Source organism: Phaseolus vulgaris, chromosome 8 (genome assembly GCF_000499845.2).
Source record: "Phaseolus vulgaris cultivar G19833 chromosome 8, P. vulgaris v2.0, whole genome shotgun sequence".
NCBI classification, from domain to species: Eukaryota; Viridiplantae; Streptophyta; class Magnoliopsida; order Fabales; family Fabaceae; genus Phaseolus; species Phaseolus vulgaris.
This window is the reverse complement of record NC_023752.2, coordinates 30941511-30966745: the sequence shown is the minus strand read 5'-3', so window position 1 is coordinate 30966745 and position 25235 is coordinate 30941511. Positions and strand designations below refer to the sequence as shown.

The window sequence follows — 25235 nt, the reverse complement described above, 5'->3', positions numbered from 1 at the left end:
AAAGTATAGTCTTATAAATATTCAATTTTAGTCTTATAAAATTTCAAGTATAGATTTGGTTTTCTAATTCTCTCAAATTAAGCAATTTAAGTCCAATCTTAATATGTTATTTAATTAATTTTAATTGAAAATATTCTATGTATATAATATAAGAGATAATAGTATTAAGAAGTGAATAATATATTAGTGATAGATGAAAATGATTTAATTTTAGAAATTTGAAAGATAAAAAGAGAGATTTAGAGAAGTATATTATAAAGAGTGAAGTAATGAATTTGATACACATGGCATGTCCAGACCCTCATGATGCGAAGGTGCATTTTGTGTTTCAAGAAATGAAAAGGAAAAGTAGAAAATAAACGAAAGCTTGAGTATGTGTATGTATGGGGGCAGTAGCAATGAGAGTTAGTAGTGGGACTTGGTCTACCAACCCCTAACAAAACGGCATTTACTTCTCGTAGAATTTGAATACCCCCATTCTCAAAGGAAGGACAGTTAGTTTCTTACCCATTTCTCACCCTTCATCCCCATCACACTTTTTGTTCAACAAAAAGATCCAAATTTGAAGGGAAACCATTATCAATCTCATCACCACAGACCCCAACATAACATTCAAATTATTAAATAAACACATATTCATTCAATTCGGATACTTAACACACTATTTCAAAACTACATAAAACATCATCCGCAAGCTCACAATTCCACTTCAGACACAAAAATAACAACTTATTAATAATATAATAATATTAATAATGAAAATAATAATAATTTTTATTCTTATTAAGCTAATTTGCGAATCACAGTATCATGAACCAGTATTTGCGCGATTCATTTGTTATTAAAATGACATGTGGGTGATGTGAGTTACGTGTAACTCTTCCTTTCGACGGTTGTAGTTTATCCTTCAGTTGAATGTCACAGCTCAGTGACGTTGGAAACTGAACGAGGTCGTTTTATTTCTGTCATAAAAGAAGGTCCTCTTGCTAATTTATTCTCCTACGTTTTGAAAGAAAGAGCCCCGTTAAATTTCAAAAATACCCTTTGCTATATTTTATTTAAAAATATATAATTCATACATTGACTGGTATTAAAGCAGATAATTATGAAACTTATTAAATTATAATAAATAATATAATTTTTATGCATTGCTATTGAATGATATATATTAAATTCATTGACTTTCATTATTGAACGTAATGAAACTGAAAACTGAAAAGGGTCTTTAAGTATAAGAAACAGAAAAAAAAATGGTGAGATAATGAAAGAAAATCAGAAAATGTGATTTTCCATTAAAGGAACAGCGTGTGGTTCAGTTTTGGTAAGTTTCTTGATACGGTGCAAAAGGGTAGGTTGGGCAATGGAAAAAGGGTGTGAAAATGAATAAAAGAAAAGGGAGATTGAGTGGGGAATAAATACAGAAACGGGCAAGTGTGGCATGTTACATGTTCTTGTTTCTCTCTCTTGATACATGCACATCTTTAATTAAACCTCAATAAATTCAAATTTTAATTCTTTTTACGGTTTCCGTAAAAGGGGAAATAAAGAAACCCCCATTTTAATTTTCTCTTCCTTTTTTGACTTTTTATTATTTCTTCCACATTTTTATATCTCTTGGTGGAGGAATGCTTGTCACCTACTCCTTTCATACTTCGCACTCCATCCCTTCTTCTCTCTCTCTATCTCTCTCCCTCTCAAAGCACAACACAAGACACAATAATCAGAGCAGCGCAATTCAATTCACCAAAATGCGAATACCCTCTTGAAGTGGGTTCCGTTGATTGGCGATGGACAAGCACAAGTGCAAGCTTTGCTTCAAGAGCTTCTCCAATGGGAGAGCCCTGGGGGGTCACATGCGCTCTCACATGATGAACCTTCCTCTCTCGAAGCCCGAAGAAGCGTCACCGCGAACCATCCAACTCAGCTTCGAAGCCGATTCAGCTTCTTCTTCATCTTCCTCGTCATCCGATGATGACGACGACGGTGACAAGGGTCTCTGTTACGGCCTCAGAGAGAACCCCAAACGAAGCATTCGCCTTGTGGATCCCGAATTCTCGTTCGCAGCTGCAGACACTGGCTCCGCGATCCTCCATGACAGAGAGAGCGAGTCCGAGTCATCCAAAAGCAACCCAACTCGTAAACGATCCAAAAGGCCATGGAATAATAATAATAACAACAACAACAATTATTATTATTTTAATGATAATAATAATAATGATACTAACAACTATACCACCCCCAGCATGAAGAAGCAGGTTTTCGGAACCGAACATGAAGCCCTGATGAAGAAGAAGAGTAAGACAGAATCGTGGGTGGACCACGAACCTGCGAGCTCGGTTTCCGAAGCAACGACCGAGGAAGACGTGGCGTTTTGTCTGATGCTGCTTTCGAGGGACAAATGGAAGCGACATAAGGAGCAGCCGCAATTCGTGGAGGTGGAAGATCAATACGAGGAAGAGGAGGAGGAGGAGGAAGAGGAGGAGGACGAAGCGTTTGAGGAGAGCGAGGAATCTCAAGAGACAATGAAACTGTGCAAAAACCGAGTACGAGGAAGGTACAAATGCGACACGTGCAACAAGGTGTTTCGATCGTACCAAGCGTTGGGGGGCCACCGAGCGAGTCACAAGAAGATCAAAGTGAACGTGAAAATGGACGGTGAAGAAGCGGAAGTTGAGCACAGGAAGAAGAGTGGAACGTGTGGCGTGGAGAAGAAAATCCACGAGTGCCCCGTATGTTTCAGAGTCTTCGCTTCGGGTCAAGCACTTGGGGGACACAAGAGAACCCATGTTACTGGGTCAGCACCTGCAACAGTTCCATCAACTTCAGCAAAGTTTGGAAACAGCTTCATAGATCTCAACCTTCCGGCTCCGATTGACGAAGACGAGGCTAGCCAAATCGAGAACTCTGCTGTGTCGGATGCAGAATTCGTCAAAACCCGATAGGTAATGGAGAAAGGATGAATTTTTTTGGTGCCCAGAGATAAATTTATTTTTTATAAGTTTTATATATGTTCTGCAAACTAGATAATATGGTTACTCTACATCATTCATGTAATGTTATAAATTATAATCATATAATTTTTCCTAGATTCTAACCTCAATGCAGTTCTTCTGATCTGTGCTGTATCTCTGTAAGAAATGTCATAAGGAATCAATCAATGGAGGATTCGAAAGTTATGCTTATTTGTTCTGTTAATTTAGATTCAGATGACCCTTTCTTTTCCCCTTTGCTACGGAGTAAGTAGTGGCCCGCATGCGTGTTTTAGTGGGCTCTGTTTCAGCTTCCAAGCAAATACAAAGTAACAGTTCCAGTTTTCCACTTCTGACTTCAAGGAACATTGTACAGTTCCATGAAAAGATATGTGTTTCCCATGCTTCTTTAATTTTTTTTTTTTTTCTTAAATTCCCCTCTGGGTATTTAAGAAGTTCCGTATCTTTTCCCCCTTTTCTTCCTTTCATTTTCTTTTTCCGCTCAAAGGAACTGTCCCTAAGTTATTTTTCCTACTTTTCATTCCAAATTTTCAACACATCTTTGTACCTAGTAGAGGTTGCAAGGTGAATCAGAAAATTAATTTGATTGTCTTTGATGGTGATTTCTGCCGGTGTTATTGGTAATTCTTTCTAGATGAAAATAAACCTGATCCTTATTTATTTGCTGATGTTAGATTAATTTGGTTCTTTATGAGGACTTTAAGCAGATCCCTAGTAGGACGTAACTCCAGTTATAAATCTCAAGCAGGTCTTTGGTGCTTTACGAGGGACTTTAAGTCACCTTCATTAAATATGTAATAAATGGCATAACATATGTTCCTTATACTTTTTTCTTATTTTTCACTTATTTGTATTGTATTGGTTTGGTCAATTAGAAAACAACAGAGGGTTATGACCAGGCCTGTTACAATTTCACTCCAAAGAAAATCTGTCTGCTTAATAATCTAGCAAATCAGAAAACATTGCTGGAAGAGATTATCCCGTTCTTTGGCTCTTGCGATTACAAGTTTACCTAGTCTTGTTTTGGATTGATCTATTTGGTTCACTTTGAATAACAATTGTTATAGTTGTATTTGAAGTTATAAATATGATAATATCTCAAATATTATGCAATTTAGTATGATTTTATAGAGATTTTTTCTTTGTTAGGAAGTTAGAGGTTCTCTCTTCTTTATTTATAATGAATTTTTCTCTTCTAACGATAGTTTTAGGTTTCTATAGTTTATGGGAATATGGTTACACTCTCATGTATTGTCAAGAAAATTCTGATCAAGCTTCAAGAAGAAACAAGATATCAAAACAAACTAAACTTTCAGGATCAAGGTTCTTGGTTTGTTTTTTGATTTTTTTGGTAGTTCATGATATTGATGGCCTTAGGAATGAGAGGGTTAGGACCTAGGTTGCCTTAGATTGATTATTTTAGGAATTTGGTTAAATCTTGGAGGTTTCTTCAAGATAATCTTGGAGAAACTAAAGGTATATTATGGAAGTTAAGAGTATGGGTGGAAGACGTTTCTTGGTTATATTTTTGGGGCCCTTTTGGTAATTCAGTTATGTGGTTTTGTTGTAGATGAGATAAGGGATAGATTGATCTAGGTTTGGTGAATTTTAGATGAAGATTGGGTGGTGAAAAGTGATTATGCCAAGAGCTAAAAGGGAGGAGGTAGTTTCAAGTATTCTTGGTAGCTTATTGGAGAAACTTGGTTTCAATGGTGCTGGTGTGTGTCTAAGGCTGAAAACTTTCTTTTGTGTTTTAGGTGCTTCTTAGGGATAATGTAGGGTGATTTATTACCTCATCAAATGTACACAATCCTTAGGTTGTCTGATATCACAAAGAAAAAAAAGCTATCAAATCACTCAATTGATCTATCTTTCAAAGGTTCATTCGTACATGAAGTGGTGGCCTCCTTTATAGTTTAAGGAACTATATCCGATCAACTCTAAATGGAGATATGAGACTTCATTTTATACAAAGACACTTAGAGTTAATTGTTCTGACTTGGGTTAGCTTTATTATAATATCCAAATAAACTATTTTAACATATGCCTCTTTTCAAGATATTTTTGTCACGTGGAAAGTTTGCTTCTATATTTTTATTTTATTTTTTATTGTCTTCTTGAGGAATCTTATCCAAGATTTTCTTCATTTGAAGACTTCTTTTTTCAGGATCCCATCAATAACCAGCGGTATGTCATTCTTAATTTTTCTCTTCTTTTCTTAATTTTTTTTTCATTTTGATCTTTATTGTCTTTAACAATGTATTCTTTTCATGACCTAAATATTAATCCAAATTATGTTTTAAATCAACATTTATTATTAGATCTTGCATCCTTGAATGTAAACATAAGATATCAATGATTTAATAATAACTTATCGATACATAATCTCTTGAGCTTGACCTAAATATTAATCCAAATTATGTTCTAAATCAACATTTATTATTAGATCTTGCACCCTTGAATGTAAAGATAAGATATCAATGATTTAATGATAACTTATCGATACATAATCTCTTGAGCTTGAGCATGAGTATAGAGTTTAATAATTTGAACATATCGATCTAATGATAGCCTTTCGACACATGACCATGAAGTTTACTCACTTGAACTAATTGATATGATGATAACCTATCAACACATAATATCTTAAGATTGAACAGAAGTGTAAAGTCTAATAAGTCAAACATATTGATATGGTGATAGTTTATCGTCATAAAATCCTATCCATTTTCTTATTATAATATGTAAAGTTGATTGTGTACTTATGATGGAGAGATCACATAATAAATAATGTTATGAGAATAAATCAGTCTACTCCTGAAGACTTTTTTCTTTTCATCACAAGAACAAGACTTATTAAAAGTGAAGGTTTAAGAAATGAATTGCACACATAAATGTTCACTAGTAGGAATGACAATGGATAGAACCTTAATATAGTACTATAGTATTTTTTATGTACTTGCATTTTAAAAAAATTACTCCACTTATCCAAAAATAACATTTTACATTGTAAAAATTCTGTTAGTTAATGTGAAATAGATGTGGTGACATTTTTGTAATTTTAGAAATAATTTCAACATCAGTCACTTCTATAACTCAAAGTATACTGATATGATATTAATTTTTATGGAGCCTATATGTGCTATCTCTATATTGCATCTGTAAGAGGAATAATAGATGTAATATGTAATGTATTTCACATCTATTATAAAATATAATTGAAGTAAAAGCTACAATTGGTGCTTCATTTTTCTTCTTGCCTTCGTGCTCCACCTTATTTCCAATGAAAACCTCCACTCTACAAGCCCTTGTTCTTACGAGAGAAAACCCACTTTTTATGAAATCAAAAGTTAACTCTAGGAAATGGCTTGAATAGAGAGTTTAAACTTTTGAAAAATATTGATTTGGAAATAAGTGGGCGAGTAGATAGTCTTTGGCAAAGCCTTAGGATTCGTTGAGCAATTTTGTTTTAAGTTTGGTATTTGTTATTGGAGCATATTTATTGAACACATGTAAATTCATTGAGCAATTGACATTTATTTTTGTTACTTAGAATTGTTAATCATATTTTCTTTCGTATGTAAATTTACTAAGCAATTTGACATTTGTTGTATATTTTGGATTTTCATTGAGCAGATTTTGGTTTGTTAAGTGAATTTACCTTTGTCTTGAAAGTTTCTTGCCCACATAGAAATTAAACTTTTTAATGAGTAATTCCTCCTCTAGTCTTATTTACCAAAGATATTGTAAGAATGAAGACTTTGAAATAAATGTTTAATAATAGAAAGCAAGGTTGAATATAGCCTTAAACATACTTTGGAAAACAATTTGGCAACATGATGTCTATTAGACACTGATTGATGTTCATATTATAGTTTTAAAATTTGTTCATAAATAATAATATTTGATAAAATCAAGAAGAGCTTAAAAATACTTTGAAAAACTTTTTCACAACATGATGTCTATTAGACTCTATTGGTGTTCACATTATAGTTTTAAAATTTGTTCACAAATAATAATATTTGATAAAAATCAAAAAGGGCTTGTATACATGTAATAAACAATAGAAGCAAACACTATTGTTTATACTACTACACCCTAACCTGAGCTATGTTTAGTTCACTTTTTCCAACTACAAATGAGTTTCTCTAATAAAATAATGATTACAAGTATTTTCATTTCCACTTTTGACATACATACAACTACACAAAACTACTTGTGGCTATCCATTTATCTATCATTAAGATAAAAAATATGCACATTATGTTAAACCTAGCTGAGTACATAATGTCACTCCTTGCAATACTTTTCTTTAGGGTTTATAAGGAAATCTCTCAAATAGAGGGTGTATGAACTAAAATTCCTTACTAGAGTAACTTTACAAAATTGAAATATTTACAAAGAAAGTTTACATTCTAAAGTCTTCTAGCAAATAGACTTTTACAAAAAGCACTTGAAAACTTTTAGAATATTTTGCATGCAAGTCTAACATAGATAAATATATTTATTTAAGTTCTTTTGCAAGACTTCCCTTATATTTATAGACATCCTAAAAATGACCATTATGCATGCTTTTTTTTGTCCTTTTGTGTCAAAACTTGTTTGGAACATATTTTACTTTATGTTGAAAACTTGCACGTTTACTCTTAATGTTTATGGTAAATGACACATTTTTCTTTGTATCTTTTTTTGTTCTTTTAACAACACCATATTGAGCATGCATACTCAGAAAGTTTATGTTCTTTTGTCAAAATTATCTTTGGGTTGTGTTATTCAACTTACTTCAAAGGTAGACTTTCTCACATTTACTAATCTATCTTACGATTTTAGCATGTAAGTTTCACTTACTCTTAATGTTTATGGTAAATGACACATTTTTCTTTGTATCTTTTTTTGTTCTTTTAACAACACCATATTGAGCATGCATACTCAGAAAGTTTATGTTCTTTTGTCAAAATTATCTTTGGGTTGTGTTATTCAACTTACTTCAAAGGTAGACTTTCTCACATTTACTAATCTATCTTACGATTTTAGCATGTAAGTTTCACCTACTATTGAATATGTATCTTGCCTTTGTATATTGCATATATTTCTTCTTTAGACACGGGTCTAGTCTTGATGTGTATGTGTTTAGCATTTTTTTGACTTCATGAAATCTTCATACTCGTATTTAACACTTTATGTAGACTTACGTCTAGTCTTCATACACTTGTGTCTAGACTTCATCTAATTTATCCATGTCTATGTCTGATTATTAAGTATTATAGACTTATGTAATCAATTAAACACTTAGTAGCTTTGTTAAAAACATTAAAATATGTATTATTTATTATTATCAAAACCATGAGTGCCTTTCACAAGACTCTCATATTTAAACTTGCGTTTAATTATATGAATTTTCGCCTATTCCTTAACAAACTCTCCCTTTTTTTATAATGACAAATAATACTAGTTTTATGTAGGGAAAAACATACTTCTTTTTGTTTATCTAGTCACATTATTTTACTTAATATTTTTCAAAAGGAATTAGAGTGTAACTTAATTTTTGATTGATTACATGATATGTTTTACAAAGCATAAAGCATGATAACTTAGGTGACAACGGTTATTAGTAAGATTCGTCATCTATTTGCTTTTTATTTTACCCTAACCAGAGCCCGCCTTACTTACTCTCTAATCACTTTTGTTTTCGACCTCTCACGCTTTTGTCTCCCTAAATCCTTGCTCTCCCTACACCTTGCTTCCATTTCTCTTTGTAAGTTCTTATTATATTTTTGTATTAGTTGTATGTTGGTCATCCATTCCTCCATTGCTCATATTTAATATTTTTAGGTTATCCACTGTGCAGGGCGTATTCTTGATTGTGTTTTGGTCTCTTCTATTGTGCTCCTTCCACTATTGCCCACCATCACCAAGTTGGTCAAATTTTTTATTCTTAAATATTTTTATTTTTTGTTTTTGGGGTTAATTTATAGATTATTAGAGTAAAAAAAATTTAAAAAAATTTAATTTTTTTTTAGGATTTATAATTAAAATTATTTTAGTTAATATTATTTTAGTTATGTAATTAAGATTATTAAAATTTAATAATTAATATAAGGGTTTATAAATAGAGTAATATGATTTTATAAAAAAAAAAAAGGATTTATAATTAATATTATTTTAGTTAATGATATAATATTTTAGTCCCCCATATTTGCTTGTATTTTCTTGCTTTCTTTCTTTTTTTAATAATATTTTTTTTTCATGTGGTGACAAATGATTGTAGTTACTTGAGGTGTCAGCCTAGCTAAGATGTCAAGTTTCATAGTGATGCCTAACATGAGAGCTTTTATAAAAAAAATATAATAATTAATATTAGGGTATTTAATTAGTGTTTATAAAGTATGACCACCACACAACCAAACCTACGTATAATACTTAAACGTCTACTAACAAGATTTTTCTATTAATCAGGACATGGCGTGGATAATACTCAGAGGTTGACCCAATGCAAATTATCAAAAGCTGACATGGTTGAACCTAAATGTTTGTAATTTTTTGTTTTCCTCTCTTCATTGTTTGTCAATATATCAATATTAACTTTTAATTGAATTATAGTGTAATAAACAACCAGGAGAGTATGAGTGTGGCTACTATGTTATGAAATGGATGATTACCATTATATAAGGATAGGAATTCAAAGAAATTGGGAGCAGGTAACACTATAAGAAAAAAGGGTTTTAACGGGGTTTAATTTTACATTATCCAAGGTTAAAACCTTTATTAAGTCATTTACCGAGGGTTGCAGTTTCCGCCGCTAAACCATCCATGTGGAAGGTGTTCCCTGGGATTTTTAAACCTTAGGAAAAGTCTTCCAGAACCCCTGTTAAATACCATGGGTTTAAGAACCTTCACGAATTACTGCGGGTTTCAAAACCTCCATAAAATACCATGAGTTTCAAAATCTCCATTAAATGCCATGCGTTTAAAAACCTCTGTATAATACTATGGGTTCAAAACCTCCGTAAAATGACTTCTTGATGACTTTGAGCTCTTGATCTTGCGGTTTTTGTGGTGGTTTTGGCGGAAGCATTCACGGATTGAGGTGGAATAAGGCTCTCCTAGGAGTTGTGTAAGCCTTAGAGGTGCATGAAGAGTATGAAGATGAGAGAGGTTCAGCCAACTCTCCTTGAGGTGAAAGAATTGAAGATTAACGACCTAAATCTCAAGAGATTTTAGGCAAGGGAGTATGAATGGCACAAATTTGGCAGCATTTCAATACTCAAAATAATCTTGTCAATACATGACCCAAAGCACTCCTTATATAGACTTTGGAGGTCGGACTTGCTAAGAGAAAAGGAGGGAAAATTCAAAGTGATGACACATGTGAGAAGTGGCGCCTAAATGGAGGTAGGTTCTAGAATCCTTCCTTGTGTGGTTGGTCTAGAACTTACGCCCATTAGGTCTAGCTAATTGGACCGGACCTTAGTTTAATTAGAAATGGGTATTTCTAATTAAACTTAGGTTTAGCCTTCTAAGTACCACTTTTTATGTTTCATCACAATTACAAAAAGATTTAAACTATGCTACTTGACAAAAAGTAAAAAGGTATTACACACTAGAGTTTATGACATGTAAAATGTGTTCTCTTGACTCCTCTTTGACTATGACTCTAGTGGTTGCCTCAATGTAGCATTTTGGTGGCCTCTTAAAGGGTTGGTGCTAGGGCCTCTTCCATCACTTCTTGTCTGAAATAACCTTCAACCCCATTTTCCACCATCTTTAATGATCCTCCTGACTTCTCTTTTCCACCATAAACACACTACTCTCTGGCACATGCTCAATGGTCATTGACGATAGTCCTAACAAGGAATCACAATTTAGCCACACTTATGTCTATTATATATAAGGAGAAGAAACACTAAATAAGACACTACCATTGCTTCTTCCATCACCTTACTGCCCCAACTCGGGTCACAAGCCACCGTTACCTAGCTTGGCAACAACTAGTGTTTATCATGGCTTTATATATCCTAAATAATTGCATTATCTATCAGATATGAGCTTAAAAGCCATGTGTGTTCTTGGCTTCGAGGGCTTCAAAGATTGCAAAAACATATTGCGAGGAGAAATTAACTTTATCACTTCTCACTTTCACATTGAATTAATTATTGGATGCATTTTATAATAAAGGCCTTAATTTAAAATATTTCAAAATTATGAGAATTAAATATTATCAATTATAACTAAAACTAAAATTGCACTTAAAATATACGTACATCAAAAGCTAAAAAATAATAAGTCAGGTTTTTCGAAGAAGGAGCTCGTAACAAAAAAAAAACTAGGTATTATATAAACCAACTACCAACAAATACTGTTGAAATACTTATTATCCAAGATTAGTTTTGAAATTCTTATTATCAAAGGTTATTTTGATGAGTTTTGAAAATGAATTTTTGAAACTTTAGAAAACTTATTTGTAATGTAAAGTTACACTTTCAAAATTTTAGAGAAATTAGTTATAAAACATATTAAAATTATATAGTTTTTAATTATTTATTTATAAATACATTTAATTATATTTATTCATTGAAGTTTGGAAAATCTAGAGCGTTTTATTGAGGTTCTACAATAATATTTCAGTAATATTTCATATTAAAATATAGGGACTAATAATGATTTATTGCTAATTTATAACAAGCACTTGAAAACTTTTAGAATATTTTTCATGTAAGTCTCACATAGATAAATATATTTAATTAGGTTCTTTTGCATGACTTCCCTTATATTTATAGACATCCTAAAAATGACTATTATGCATACTTTTCTTGGTCCTTTTGTGTCAAAACTTTTTGGAACATATTTTACTTTATGTTGACAACTTGCACATTTAGTCTTAATGTTTATGGTAAACGACACATTTTTCTATGTATCTTCTTCTGTTCTTTTAACAACATCATATTGAGCATGCATACTCAGAAAGTTTATGTTCTTTTGTCAAAATTATCTTTGGGGTGTGTTATTCAACTTACTTCAAAGGTAGACTTTCTCACATTTACGAATCTATCTTACGATTTTAGCATGTAAGTTTCACCTACTATTGAATATGTATCTTGCCTTTGTATATTGCATATATTTCTTCTTTAGACATGGGTCTAGTCTTGATGTGTATGTGTTTAGCATTTTTTTGGACTTCATCAAATCTTCATACTCGTATTTAACACTTTATCTAGACTTATGTCTAGTCTTCATACACTTGTGTCTAGTGCTTTATGTAGATTTCATCTAATTTATCCATGTCTATGTGTGATTATTAAGTCTTATAGACTTATGTAATCATTTAAATACTTAGAAGCTTTGTTAGAAATATTAAAATGTGTATTATTTATTATTATCAAAACCATGAGTGCCTTTGACAAGACTCTCATATTTAAACATGTGTTTAATTATATGAATTGTCACCCACGCCTTAACAACCTTTTTCTTTTTTTAATAATGACAAATAATACTAGTTTTAAGTAGGAAAAACATACTTCTTTTTGTTTATCTAGTCACTTAGTTTACTTAGTATTTTTCAAAAGAAATTAAACCGTAACTTAATTTTAGATTGATTACACGGTATGTTTTCCGAAGCATAAAGCATGATAACTTAGGTGACAAGTTTGTTTAAGCTTAAGAAACAAATTTTGTGTGTGTAAAGTTTGTTTGCGTACTTTAGTTTTCCGAATAATTTTTTTAGCAAAACATCATGCATAAGAGTGTATTTAACATTATCAAAGAAAATAAAGGTAAAACATTTATTAGAAAGCACAAAAGATATTAACAAATCATAAATCATAAGGTTTGAAGAGTGTATATATATATATATATATATATATATATATATATATATATCACTAGTACAAAATTGGTTCAAAGTCAAACGTTCATTAAAATGTGGTGACATTTTTTAAATTAAAACGAACCTATAGACAGATTCATGGTAAAACCGATGTTTGTAGTTATAACTCAGCACATAGACAACGGTTCCTATCAACAATCACTGTCTATGAGCCTCACATATACAACTATAAACAGCGGTTATTAGTAAGATTCGTCGTCTATTTGCTTTTTATTTTACCCTAACCAAAGCCCGCCTTATTTACGCTCTTATCACTTTCGTTTTTGTTCTCTCGCACTTTTGTCTCCTTACAACCTTGCTCTCCCTGCACCTTGCTTCCATTTCTCTTTGTAACTTCTTATTATATTTTTCTATTTGTTGTATGTTGGTCCTCCATTGCTCATATTTGATATTTTAAGGTTATCCACTGTGTAGGGCATATTCTTGACTGTGTTTTGGTCTCTTCTATCGCTCTCTTTCCACTGCCCACCACCACCAAGTTGGTTAAATTTTTTATTTTTTGTTTTTGGGGTTAATTTATAGATTATTAGAGTAAAAAAAATTAAAAATAATTTTAGGATTTATAATTAAAAATATTTTAGTTAATATTATTTTAGTTATGTAATTAAGATTATTAGAATTTAATAATTAATATTAGGGTTTATAAATAGAGTAATATGATTTTATAAAAAAATAGGATTTATAATTAATATTATTTTAGTTAATGATATAATATTTAGTCCCCATATTTGCTTGTATTTCCTTGCTTTCTTTCTTTTTTTAATAATATTTGTTTTTATGTGGTGGCACATGATTGTTGTTACTTGAGATGTCAAGTTTCATAGTGATGCCTAACATGAGAGCTTTTATAAAAAATATAATAATTAATATTAAGGTATTTAATTAGTATTAATAAAGTATGACCACCGCACAACCAAACCTGCGTATAATACTTAAACATCTACTAACAAGATTTTTTCTATTAATAAGAGCATGGCGTGGAGAATAGTTAGAGGTCGACCCAATGCAAATCAACAAAAGCTGACATGGTCGAACCTAAATGTTTGTAATTTTTTGTTTTCCTCTCTTCATTGTTTGTCAATATATCAATATTAACTTTTAATTGAATTGTAGTATAATAAACAACCGGGAGGGTATGAGTGTGGCTACTACGTTATGAAATGGATGACTATCATTATATAAGGATATGAATTCAAAGAAATTGGGAGCATGTAACACTACAAGAAAAAATGGTTTTAACAGAGTTTATTTTTACATTATCCAGGGTTAAAATGTCTATTAAGTCATTTACCGAGGGTTACAGTTTCCCCCGCTAAACCATCCCTAGCGAAGGTGTTCCCTGATATTTAAAAATCTCAGGAAAAGTCTTCCAGAACCCATGTTAAATACCATGGGTTTAAGAATCTTCATGAATTACTACGGGTTTCAAAACCTCCGTAAAATACCATGGGTTTAAAAATCTCCGTTAAATATCATGTGTAAGGATCTAGAAAATAACCTTACAGTAGCAGTGGTACATTTTAAATGACACCTGAATATTTTATTATTAAAATGAAAATAGCATATAAATAGAAAATTCAGTTATTTAGGTTTCATTTTAAAAGAACCACCATCTCTCTAAAAGTTTTCTTTTCCCTTTTCTCTCCCTTCTATCTAAGATTCTGACCTCCTCGTTCATTAGTTTGATGATCAAAGTATGCCATTAGACTCCTGGCAGTGAAGACTACAAGACTGCCCGATCAAAATCTCCGATAGAGTAAGTTTATTTTTGTCCCCTTTTCCTTTCCTCTCCTTCTCTTTATGATTCTAACATCCTCAGTTATCAATTTGACGATCGGAGTCTGCCATTGGACTCCTGGCAATGAACTCTACAAGATTGCCCGATCAAAATCTTAAACAGAGTAAGTTCATTTTTGCCTTTTTCTTTAAGTCAAATTTTGAACTTGATAGGGTTGTCTCTGCATGAGTTTTGCATGTGACTCTTTTAGCTTTAGGGTTAATCTCTATTAACTCAAGGTCCTAGTTATATAGTTAGATTTTGATTAGGACTCTGTGGTGCAGGTTAATTACCTTTAAGCTTTTGGGTAGATTTGGAGCTCTTAGTGAGCATCAGCTAAAGTTCAAGTAAGGGAAGTTAGTCTTATTCTTTTCAATAAAATCCTAGGTTAGAAGATTCTGGATGTGAGGGTGACGTGGTCACCAATTCCAAGTGTTTTTCCTTGCAGGATTGTCTCTTTTGAAGTGTAAAGTAATATATTGTCTGAAATAGTTGATTTTGAATATTTTATATTGATTTTAAGGTGAATAAGTTGTTGAAGGTGTTTGTGATTGAGAATTGAAAGTGTTTAAATGATGATATGAATGAGTTGAACTGTTTTAGAATATTTTGTTGAATTACTTAAATAAGATGTTTAATGAGAAGTGGTTGTTTGATTTATATGATGAATGATTTATAGAGTATATATTTGGAACTTAGTTATGTGTTTAAGTGAATTTGAGATATATTTGGATTGTTTAGAAAGTTTAAAATATGATGTGATTGAATGATGGATTGATGTGTTAAATGATATATGTAATAAGGTGAAAGTGTGATCAAGACATAGTATTTTCAAGAAAGAAAATACCGTGTTGGAGATAGTTATTAGGGTGTATTGATTTGTGAGTGTCCTGTGAATGAGACGATCCTGACTCTACTGATATAATGAAATCACATAGATGAAGTTATTTAGTTGGTGAGAGTCGAAGGAGGTTCATTTGGCTGAGTCTGAGGTTTGAAAGAACTAATCAGAGCAGATCAAATGGTTTTACCCTGTCATATGAGATATTGAGATTGATTATGCGCATGACTATGTGGATTCACAGTGAGTAGTATGACGGGTGCAGGTCTCTGGATGCTAATTTAAATACACGAGTCTTCCGGAAGTAGAGTCAAGTGTCTAAGTATGTGAGTCAGTAGAAATATGACAAGAGTAACGTGGATGATGAACGTGATAGAACCTTGATGAACTTGTGAAAATGTGTGAATATTGATGGTTTATGTTGATATTTAAAGTTTTATATTTGAAATTTTAAAAATAGCTAGCTTACCCTGTGCTTTGTCTTGTGTTTGTTTTCTATAATCTGTGATGATCGTGTTAATTTATACGAGAGCAAATGAAGTTGCAGGTGATAGAGCTCTTCGGTGAGTATCCAGAGGAACATATGTTTTATGTTGAATGTTTTGTTTGTAAACTTTTGTGTAAATATTAAAATCCCTATGAAGAGGGATATGTTTTTGAGATACAATTATGAAATAGTTGTATATATTCATAAGTTAATTAAATATTTCTTGTTTTACTGTTATTTTATTATATATGGGTAAAATTAGGGATGTTACACCATGCATTTAAAAACCTCTATAAAATACTATGGGTTTAAAAACCTCCATAAAATACCATGGGTTTCAAAACCTCCATAAAATGACTTGTCTTCTGAAATAACCTTCAACCTCATTTTCCACCATCTCTAATGATCCTCCTGAATTCTGTCTTCCACCATAAACACATTGCTCTCCGACACATGCTCAATGGTCGTCGATGACATGTTAGAGTTGATGGCTACAACAAGAGGGGGGGGGGGGTGAATTGTTTTCAAACTATTTTCACAAATACTTGGCTTAGAATAAAACTTTTTCAATCAACCCAGAAAAGCAATTCAGAAAGCTAATCAAATTACCAAACAGAAACAAAAGCAAAATATTAATCGGTTAAAATAGCGATTTAATCGGTTGTTTATGATAACAAAAAATACAAAGAAATAGAGAGAGAAATGATAGAGAGAATTTCACATAGAGATTATATTGGTTCACTCTATCATAGAGCTACATCCAGTCCTCAGTCAAACCACTGAGTTTTTACTATGCAACCAATCACAAATTACACAAACACCACACACAAAGAGGTGACTTTGAATCCCACAAAGCCTACTCACCCTCCTTGCACACAACATACACCTCAAGCCAGAATCACACTATTATATAAACCAACTACCAACAAATACTGTTGAAATACTTATTATCCAAGATTAGTTTTGAAATTCTTATCATCCAAGGTTATTTTGGTGAGTTTTTAAAATAAATTTTTGAAACTTTAGAAAACTTATTTGTAATGTAAAGTTACACTTTCAAAATTTTAGAGAAATTAGTTATAAAAATATATAAAATATATTAGAATTATATATTTTTTAATTATTTATTTATAAATATATTTAATTATATTTATTCATTGAAGTTTGAAAAATAGAGAGCATTTTATTGAGGTTCTACAATAAATCTTTGGAATTTAGTGAAGGTTAAAAAACCTCCGTTATTTTGGTGAGATTTTAGAATAAACCTTTGGAATTTAACGAAGGTTAAAAATTCTCTGTTATTTTTTTTGGTTTGAAAATAAACTTTTGAAATTTAGCGAAGGTAAAAAAATCTCTGTTATTTTGCTAAGGTTTTAGAATAAACCTTTGGAATTTAGGGAAGGTTAAACAAACCTCCGTTATTTTGCTGAGATTTTAGATTAAACTTTTGGAATTTAAAGAAGGTTAAAAAAATCTTCGTTATTTTGCTGAGGTTTTAGAATAACCTTTGGAACTTAACGAAGGTTAAAAAAACCTCTGTTAATTAAATCAAATCCTAGGGTTATATTAACTTCCACTAAATAACCTCTGTTAATTAAATCAATTCCTAGGGTTATTTAACTTTCGCTAAATAACCTCCATTAAAAACCTTTTTTCTCGTAGTGTAATAATATTTAAATTATTCTTTATAATAAAAGTATATGTACTTTAACACTAATTTGAACTTATATTGTATTACAGTATTTTACGGATGCTCAATCGCCACATTCAGAAGCAATGAACTATGTGAGAAATGTTTGGGGCATTGATAAGTGCCTAATTTCAGTAATATTTCATATTAAAATATAGGCACTTATGAGGATTTATTGCTAATTTACATATAAAATAATTCATAATTTATGAATTTATACCTTTTTACATTTTTATGATCTTTTTTTGAATAAGAGCATTTTATTCTCAAATTTGGTATTAATTGAAAGTTTCTAGGAAAGATTGGAGATTTGGATTAAAAAGGAATGAGGTTGAAATCGGAAAATGAGGTAGAAAAATGGAGAAAGTCGGAACCTAGAAGGTACCAAAATGGAGAAAGTTTCGAAAAAAGCCAATTTTGCAACAAGAGATTCTCACTCAAGCGAGAATGCATTAGACAAATTGGGCATTTTTTATGTTTGATCACTTCGCTCATTAGCACGACACAGGAAGTGACCTAACTCTAGAAAATTAGGTTAAATAGGGGGATAGAGGCTCAACCCTAGGGTACCAGATTGAGAGGAAAACACCATTGAGTGAGTTGTAACCCACTTGGAAGAATAGAATGTGCTAGAGGTATGTGTGGCTAATTTTACCATTTGGGATTGAGAGTAATCTACTCGAACTCTTATGTATTGAGGTGATATTTAATATGATATAATATTTTGTTCTTGATTGATTATTGGTATTGTTATTTTACTTCTAAATTTCTATGACAAATTGAGAATCTTAAATATGTCTGGAAGGTATTTTTAGGGTTCTAACCTAAACAACAATACTTAACAAATTTGAGTGTTAGGAATAGACTTGAAATGTTAATTGCTATTAACGTCTGAGCTTTGTTCTAAGTTGTTCTTATAATTATGCAAAGGATCGATATAAATGACTTTTTACGAGTATCAATTTTAATCAAAGAACTTAATATTAAAATGCTAATCAAAATACACGAGAGTGAGAGAGATGAAACCTAATCCCTATTTTTCCAATTTAAAGCAATTAATTCTTTGTCTGTTTTCTTATTAATCATTGCCAACACAATCACTTCAACACTATTTTTATTGTTTTATTTGATATTTAGCGATTATTGTACTTGATAATTCAGTGTTCCTTGTAGGATTGATATCCGTCCTTAGGGACAATTATTACTTTAGACAAACGCGGTGCTCTTGTCATAGAAAGTCATCATGTTTTTGGTGTCGTTGTCGGAGAACAGTTTGATTTGATGAATATAGTTTCCTAAATATTGCGAATATTTTTAATTGTTACAGTTTTTATTTTGTTTTATTTACATATTTGTTTTTATTTTATTTGTTGTCCCCTCCTGGTCTCCCTACACATAGTCATGCATGAAACCCTCCCTCTGCAATCTTGAGAACTGATAACGCAAAGCTAAACAGTTCTCCACGTCGTGTTCATAAGCCTTATGGAACTCACACCAAGTATTCTTTCTTGGTCCCAAGACCTTTTCGGTCTTTGGTGGGGACTCCAGCTTTTCCGCAATAGTCGGGATGGCAAGTAACTCCCTGTAAGGCATTTTGAATTTAGACCGGGAAGGCAGGTTGGTGCTCGACCTCGCCCTGGGTTGGGTCCCATCGGGCTCATAGAGTTTTTGTTGCGTTGGCTTCTTTTCCGTTGTGGTCTCGTGTACCCTCAAGGGTTGGGTACGACTATTCTCTCGGGCCTTGGTCGGCCCTGCGCCCATGCTTTCACGCTTCGTGCTCATCCATTCTTCAGCGGCGATGTGGGCGACTGCTCGCCACTTGATCTCTGCCAGCGTCCTGAGTCGATTCATTATCAAAGAATCGCTAAAAGGCCCTGACCTTATCCCCTTTACAAAGGCATGTACTATTAATGCCTCGTCCTGGGTGTGGAGTTGTACCACCAACGCTCCAAATCGATTTAGGAAGTCCTTCACAGATTCCCCCTGGTTCTGAATCACCCCAAAGAGGTCAAAAGGAATAGGGGGTGGTGCTTGATTCACCATGAATTGTTCCCTAAACAATGTGGAGAACTGGTCAAAAGTGGTTATGAGGCCGTTAGGTAGGCCAATAAATCACTTCAGTGTTGTGCCTAAGAGTGTGCCTACGAACAGTTTGCAATGTGCGACATCTATGCCTCCTAGAATCATCGTCTAGGCCTCAAAGGCTGCAAGGTGGACGCCCAGATCTTCGGCACCAGTGAAGGTGATCTTAGGCGTCATCATGTTTTTTGGCACGATTGCGTCTAAGATCTCTTGTGAGAAAGACATTGTGTGGGCCCTATTATGGACAGGTGGGTACTGATCACCCACAGCGCGCTGCCAATTCCTGTGCAGTTCTTCATTAGTTCTACATAGTTCCTCATTAGTTGCTCGTGACGCATCCAACTCAGTCCTGAACTGGTCTTGGTTTTGAACCTGCTCAACCCTGGTTGCCGCCACTGTCTCTTGGAGAGCTGTGATGATCTCCATAAGCTGTTGGGTTATGGGGGGCATCGACCTCTTCAGATCCTGTAAGACCACTTTGTCGAGTATTTCTCATGTCTTCCGATTGCCTTGTTTACCAATGTGGATGGGACCTAGTTTTATCGGGCCCCACGGTGGGCGCCAAATGTTCTTGCTGGTTGACTTGGTCGCCGGTTGACTCCGATGACTGGTTTAGGCTCCGCCTCTCTCCTCTGGAATCTGCACTTCTCTGGGTCGTTGGAGGCTTTACCTGTAAAGACAAAGGGTGCCCTTACAGTTGTTCGTACTCCGACGCTCAAGTCAGTAAGGGCTTATCAAAGAATAAGAAACAACTAGTTTCAGTATTCAAAAAGTGTATTCAGAATTGCGTCCCTTCACCTGGGATCTTAAGCCCCTTTTATAGAGTATCACTAGGTTACCACTGACAAACACCTTCCCTCACGAGCATCCTATCTCTAGTGAGGGTATATTCAATAAAAATAATTCTTGTTACAATATGCGTAATCTTAACAACACAATTGCGTAGAATTCTATCTCCTTGGAGTGCAACAAACCCTAACAGAATAACCATATGGGCATCCATGAAGGCAACCACCCTTGGGGTCCAAGCCGTTTCAAATATGTTTGTCTGCTTTTTCGTATAGCATATGAAATGACTTCAGAGAGAATAAAATTTCAACTGGGAACATTATCTTTTATCTTTTACCTTTAAGGTGTAGACCGCAAGTAATTACGAATGCATGCTCCTATCTTTAAGGTTATATCATGCAACAAACAACTAATTGTGACCCCCCCGTAATAACGTTCCATAAACCCTAACACACTTGGGCTTGGGCTTACACATGATGCTTTTCTTATGCGGGGTCTGAATGTGCTAAATGCACCCATAGATCCCTTGACACCCTTCGTTGGCCAACCAAGCTTTATACACGAGGAATTATATCGAATGCATGAATACGGGCTATTGCACAAGTACCTGATTACAAACGCGTGACCCATCACACTTACCATAGACCTGGACATGCTAAGTACACCTCTAGGCCCATTTAATGACTTTACCTTAGCAATTCATAAAGGATTATCCTATATGCATGTATGAGAGTCAATATTTACATATACCTGGGGCCTAGTCACGAGGCCAAGGAAACCCCTATGCTGAGCGGACCTGTTTGAGGGAAATGCCGAAGTCTGACTGACGAGCTTTGAGCGCTACGAGTTCTGGTTTAGTACAATTTCCTTTAATTTTTTTTTTACCATTACTAGTTTCTGTTTATTTTTGTGTCAGTTTTTATTTTATTTTATTTTTTCTTAGTATTTTTTTTTATTTTAAGTAAGTTTTTATTTTTTTACTTTGTATTTTTTATTTTTTTATTTTTTGTGAATATTTTTTTTATTTTGTCTTCAAATTTATTTATTTATTTATTTATTTTTTTAAATATACTCTGTTTTTTCCCCACTAACATTTTTCAGGAAGAAAGCAACATGGCAGAAGAACAAGCACTATTCCCTAGGAGGACACTTGGAGATTATGTCATGTGCCAAGGGCCAGGGCATTTTTCTAGTATTGCAATACCTGCTACCGTCAAGGCCTTGAAAATAGATCCTAATTTTCTCACTCTCATCAGTGCCCATCAATTCACAACAATGGAACATGAGGATCCATATTCATATTTGGATATATTTTATAAATTTGTGGGAGGAATGGGCTTTAAATCAGAGGATGTTGAAAATGTTTATATGCTCTTATTTTCTTTTTCATTGGCAGGAAAGGCTAAAGAATGACTCAAATCACTTCCAAATCAGAGCATCACTAGATGGGAGGAGGTAGAGGTAAAATTTCTACAAAGGTTTTTTCCAATTTCTCGCTACATCAAAGCAAAGCCTGAAATTTCTATGTTCAGACAAGGAGCAAATGAAGTCTTCTTTGAGACATGGGAAATATTCAAGATGATATTGAGAAAATGCCCAAATCATGGGTTTGAAGAAATTGCTCAACTAAGCATATTCCTTAATGGTCTCAGATAAAAGATGCTCCTAGATGCTGCAGTTAGTGGCACAATGGTTCTTGATGTAGGCATCGACTTATTATTGATGCCTTTGGCATCGACTGATTATTGATGCCTTTGGCATCGAATGATTATTAAACCCAACATGACAGACGAGGTATTCAAAAGAAAGGGTTGTTAGAAGATGCACTCTTGGCTCACCATAAGATTCTAACACAACAGATTGAGCAACTAACTGCACAAATGTCTAAATTGCCCCAACAATTATATGTTGTTCATTCATCTCAAAGCCAGAGTCAATCAATCAGGTGTGATTTTTGTGGAGGTGATCATCCTAATGGTCATTATTCTTATCAGAACAATTCACCAACTAGAGGATCCATCCATGCTTGAAAGAATGAGTAAAGTTGAAGACGCCCTGACAAAGCTTGTGATAATGAAAGAAAATAGCATGGCAATGATTAGGAATATAGAGATCTAGATGAGACAAGTGGACCAACATATTGTAGAGATAAAAAGTGTCCAGTTTTCAGTCAATAGCCAATCTAATCCAAAAGAGCATTGTTATAATGTAGTGACTAAAAAAGAAGATGAGACTGAGGAGAAGAGAGAGGAAACAGAGAGAGAAAAGAAAAAAAGTGAGGAAGAAAAAATTAAAAATAAGGAGAGAGGTGTTTTTGCAAAAGATTTATCATATCTTCATCCTCCTTCAAAAAAAGAGAAGGAAAGAAAATTCTTTGACAAATTGCTCCCTAAAAATTATTTTGCAAAAAATTTGAAGAAAGATTTAGAAAGAATAGGAGCTACATTGAAGAAAGAAATATAGATCTGTGGACAATGCCTTGCTGGATTTGGGGGCAAGTATAAATCTAATTCCTTTGGAAATGCTGAAGAAAATAGGAGATGGAGGTTCATCAAATATCCTTAAGCATAGTTTCTAGAATCTAGGTTAAAAAACTCTAATCTTAGGTGCATGTGTCATGACAAGTGGACTTGGCACAAGCCCAATTTGCTAAGTACACTCCTATTTATGCTATGTAAACATACTCTAGCTTATTTTCTATTTGGACCCCCAAAGTGAGTCCAATTTATTTTACAAACATTTTTGTCTTGTAAGAAGATCAGAAGAAAGAACATTTGATGCTCTAGTCTATGCCCAGTCCTTTTTCTGTTGAGGTCCTTCCAACATTTGGTGGGGCCTTGTCTTGGATGCTGAGATGAATGATCAAAGTGTGAAGTATCTCTTGTGTCCTTGATCATCTTCTTGGCTATTTGGGTTGTATCAAAAGTACATCAAAGCAATTAGATCATAAATTAAGACAGAAAAAGAAGAAATCTAGGTGGAGACTACAAAAGATGAACCAACAAAGGTAGGCTTAGAGTCATCAGAGGCAAAAGATGCTTTTGATGGTTTTGAGTCAAATGAGGAAGACAAGGAAGACAATAGATTACATCTTACCGCTTTTATTACTTCTGCATATAGACTTTTTATTGTTGAAATTTGTAAAACTAATGTTGCACTAACTTTAACTATCTTGGTGTATATTTTTATATTTCATTAGTAGTGTTTGTATGTATTACATGATATCTTGTTAGTTTAGAGTTAGCTAAACCAGTTTGAATGTGGAGTAACTAAGAATGGAGCTGATATGAAAATGAAGAAACCTCTAGTCAAGAAGGACAATATATTAAATGCAGTACACCTATGAGCATGGAATCACACAAAGTTTTAGACCATGGCACAAGGAGAGGATCAATCTAGTGTGTTAAGAGAGCCACCAAAGAGATAAATGAGTTGGTAAGTGATTTTAGACTCTTAAACAATTTTGTGTTGAGTTTTAAGTGCATAAGTTAGCATAAGAAGCATGGAAAGGATCAAGGTCATTTTTGTTCTTATGCATATATCCAAATAGTCAACCCTAAATTAAATTAAAAAGCATAATTATGTTAAACCTAAAATGATTACACATAGACCTAAGCTTCAGAGGATACATCCTACCTTCACTCACTCTTAGAGAGAAGACATAGTATGCATACTAACGAAGGAAAGAAAAAATAGTTGGTTGTAAAAGAACAAAAGAAAAGAAATAGTTGGTGTCTAAAAAGAAAGATCAGACTAACAAAGGTCTAAGTGAAAAAGTTAACACACCAAAAAGGCAAAGGTCTAGAGATAAAACCTAAAAAATGGGGTAATACCAAATTAAAATGCAGTAAGAGTGAATGCATTTGTGTCCCTAGAAAAACCAAAATTTCTTGAATAGCCTAGCGACAATACAAACATATAAAAGTTCTAATGATCCATGCTTGTTATGCTGACTTGAGGAATATGAATTATATACTAAAGTTTTCTTGGAGTTGTTGAAATCACTAGAGTGAACACACCGAGCTAGGAAGAGTGACGGAGGACCATCTAGCCACTACAATTTCTCCAGTCTTGTATAAATTAGGCAAAGTAGTGTATGCTCTATTTTGGGCTTTATTTGGGCCATGTATTGTGCTTATTGTCATGGCCATGTATTGGACCTGTTAAAGTAGGGTGTAAATAGAAAAACAAGAGTCTAGCTAGAGTTTCAATTGGGCCTCCTTGGACCCAATGCAACTTTAGATCATGTAGGGTACACAAATATATTACTATAGTGCATATAGAAAGCATGGAGTGGCAAGAAAGGCAAGAAAGTCCACATGCCATCCCCTCAATGGAGAGGATTCCCACTAATGCCAAAACACCACTTGTCATCATGGGAATGGAAAGGATTCTCTCCAATTAGGTGAGGACACTTGACAACCTCTAATTTGAAAGGACTTTCTCCAATGAGAGGAAGCCAAATGTCACCATGGGAGTGGAGAGTTTTTAGGGTTAAAACTTGCACCTTAGCTACCTTTAGAACTATAAATACAAGTGGGTAAATTAGCTTATAATTGACTATAGAAATGTTGCCCAAGTTTGTGCACAAATTGTCTTACTTGCTCACTCTTTGTTAGCACTAGTTTTATGTCTAGCTTAAAATTACTTAGAAGTTGGCCTCACCTTTTCTAAGTCTCTATTTTCACCAACCAAA

General features: G+C 33.3%; 1 protein-coding gene and 1 non-coding gene across 2 annotated transcripts; one reads left to right on the top strand and one right to left on the bottom strand.

Annotated features, from left to right (window-relative positions):
• The first annotated feature begins 1630 nt into the window (after positions 1 to 1630).
• Positions 1631 to 3176, top strand: LOC137826862 (zinc finger protein ZAT9-like). Its single transcript, XM_068633012.1, has one exon. It carries the CDS (start codon positions 1788 to 1790, stop codon positions 2940 to 2942), a length of 1155 nt encoding a protein of 384 aa, XP_068489113.1. The 5' UTR covers positions 1631 to 1787; the 3' UTR covers positions 2943 to 3176.
• Positions 3177 to 22049: 18873 nt separating this feature from the next.
• Positions 22050 to 22149, bottom strand: LOC137827365 (small nucleolar RNA R71). Its single transcript, XR_011083745.1, has one exon. It is a non-coding gene; the product is annotated as a small nucleolar RNA R71 (small nucleolar RNA).
• Between the last annotated feature and the right edge of the window lie 3086 nt (positions 22150 to 25235).

Excerpts from the sequence above, each read along its gene's own strand:
- LOC137826862 (XM_068633012.1), top strand. The coding sequence starts at position 1,788 with ATGGACAAGCACAAGTGCAAGCTTTGCTTCAAGAGCTTCTCCAATGGG.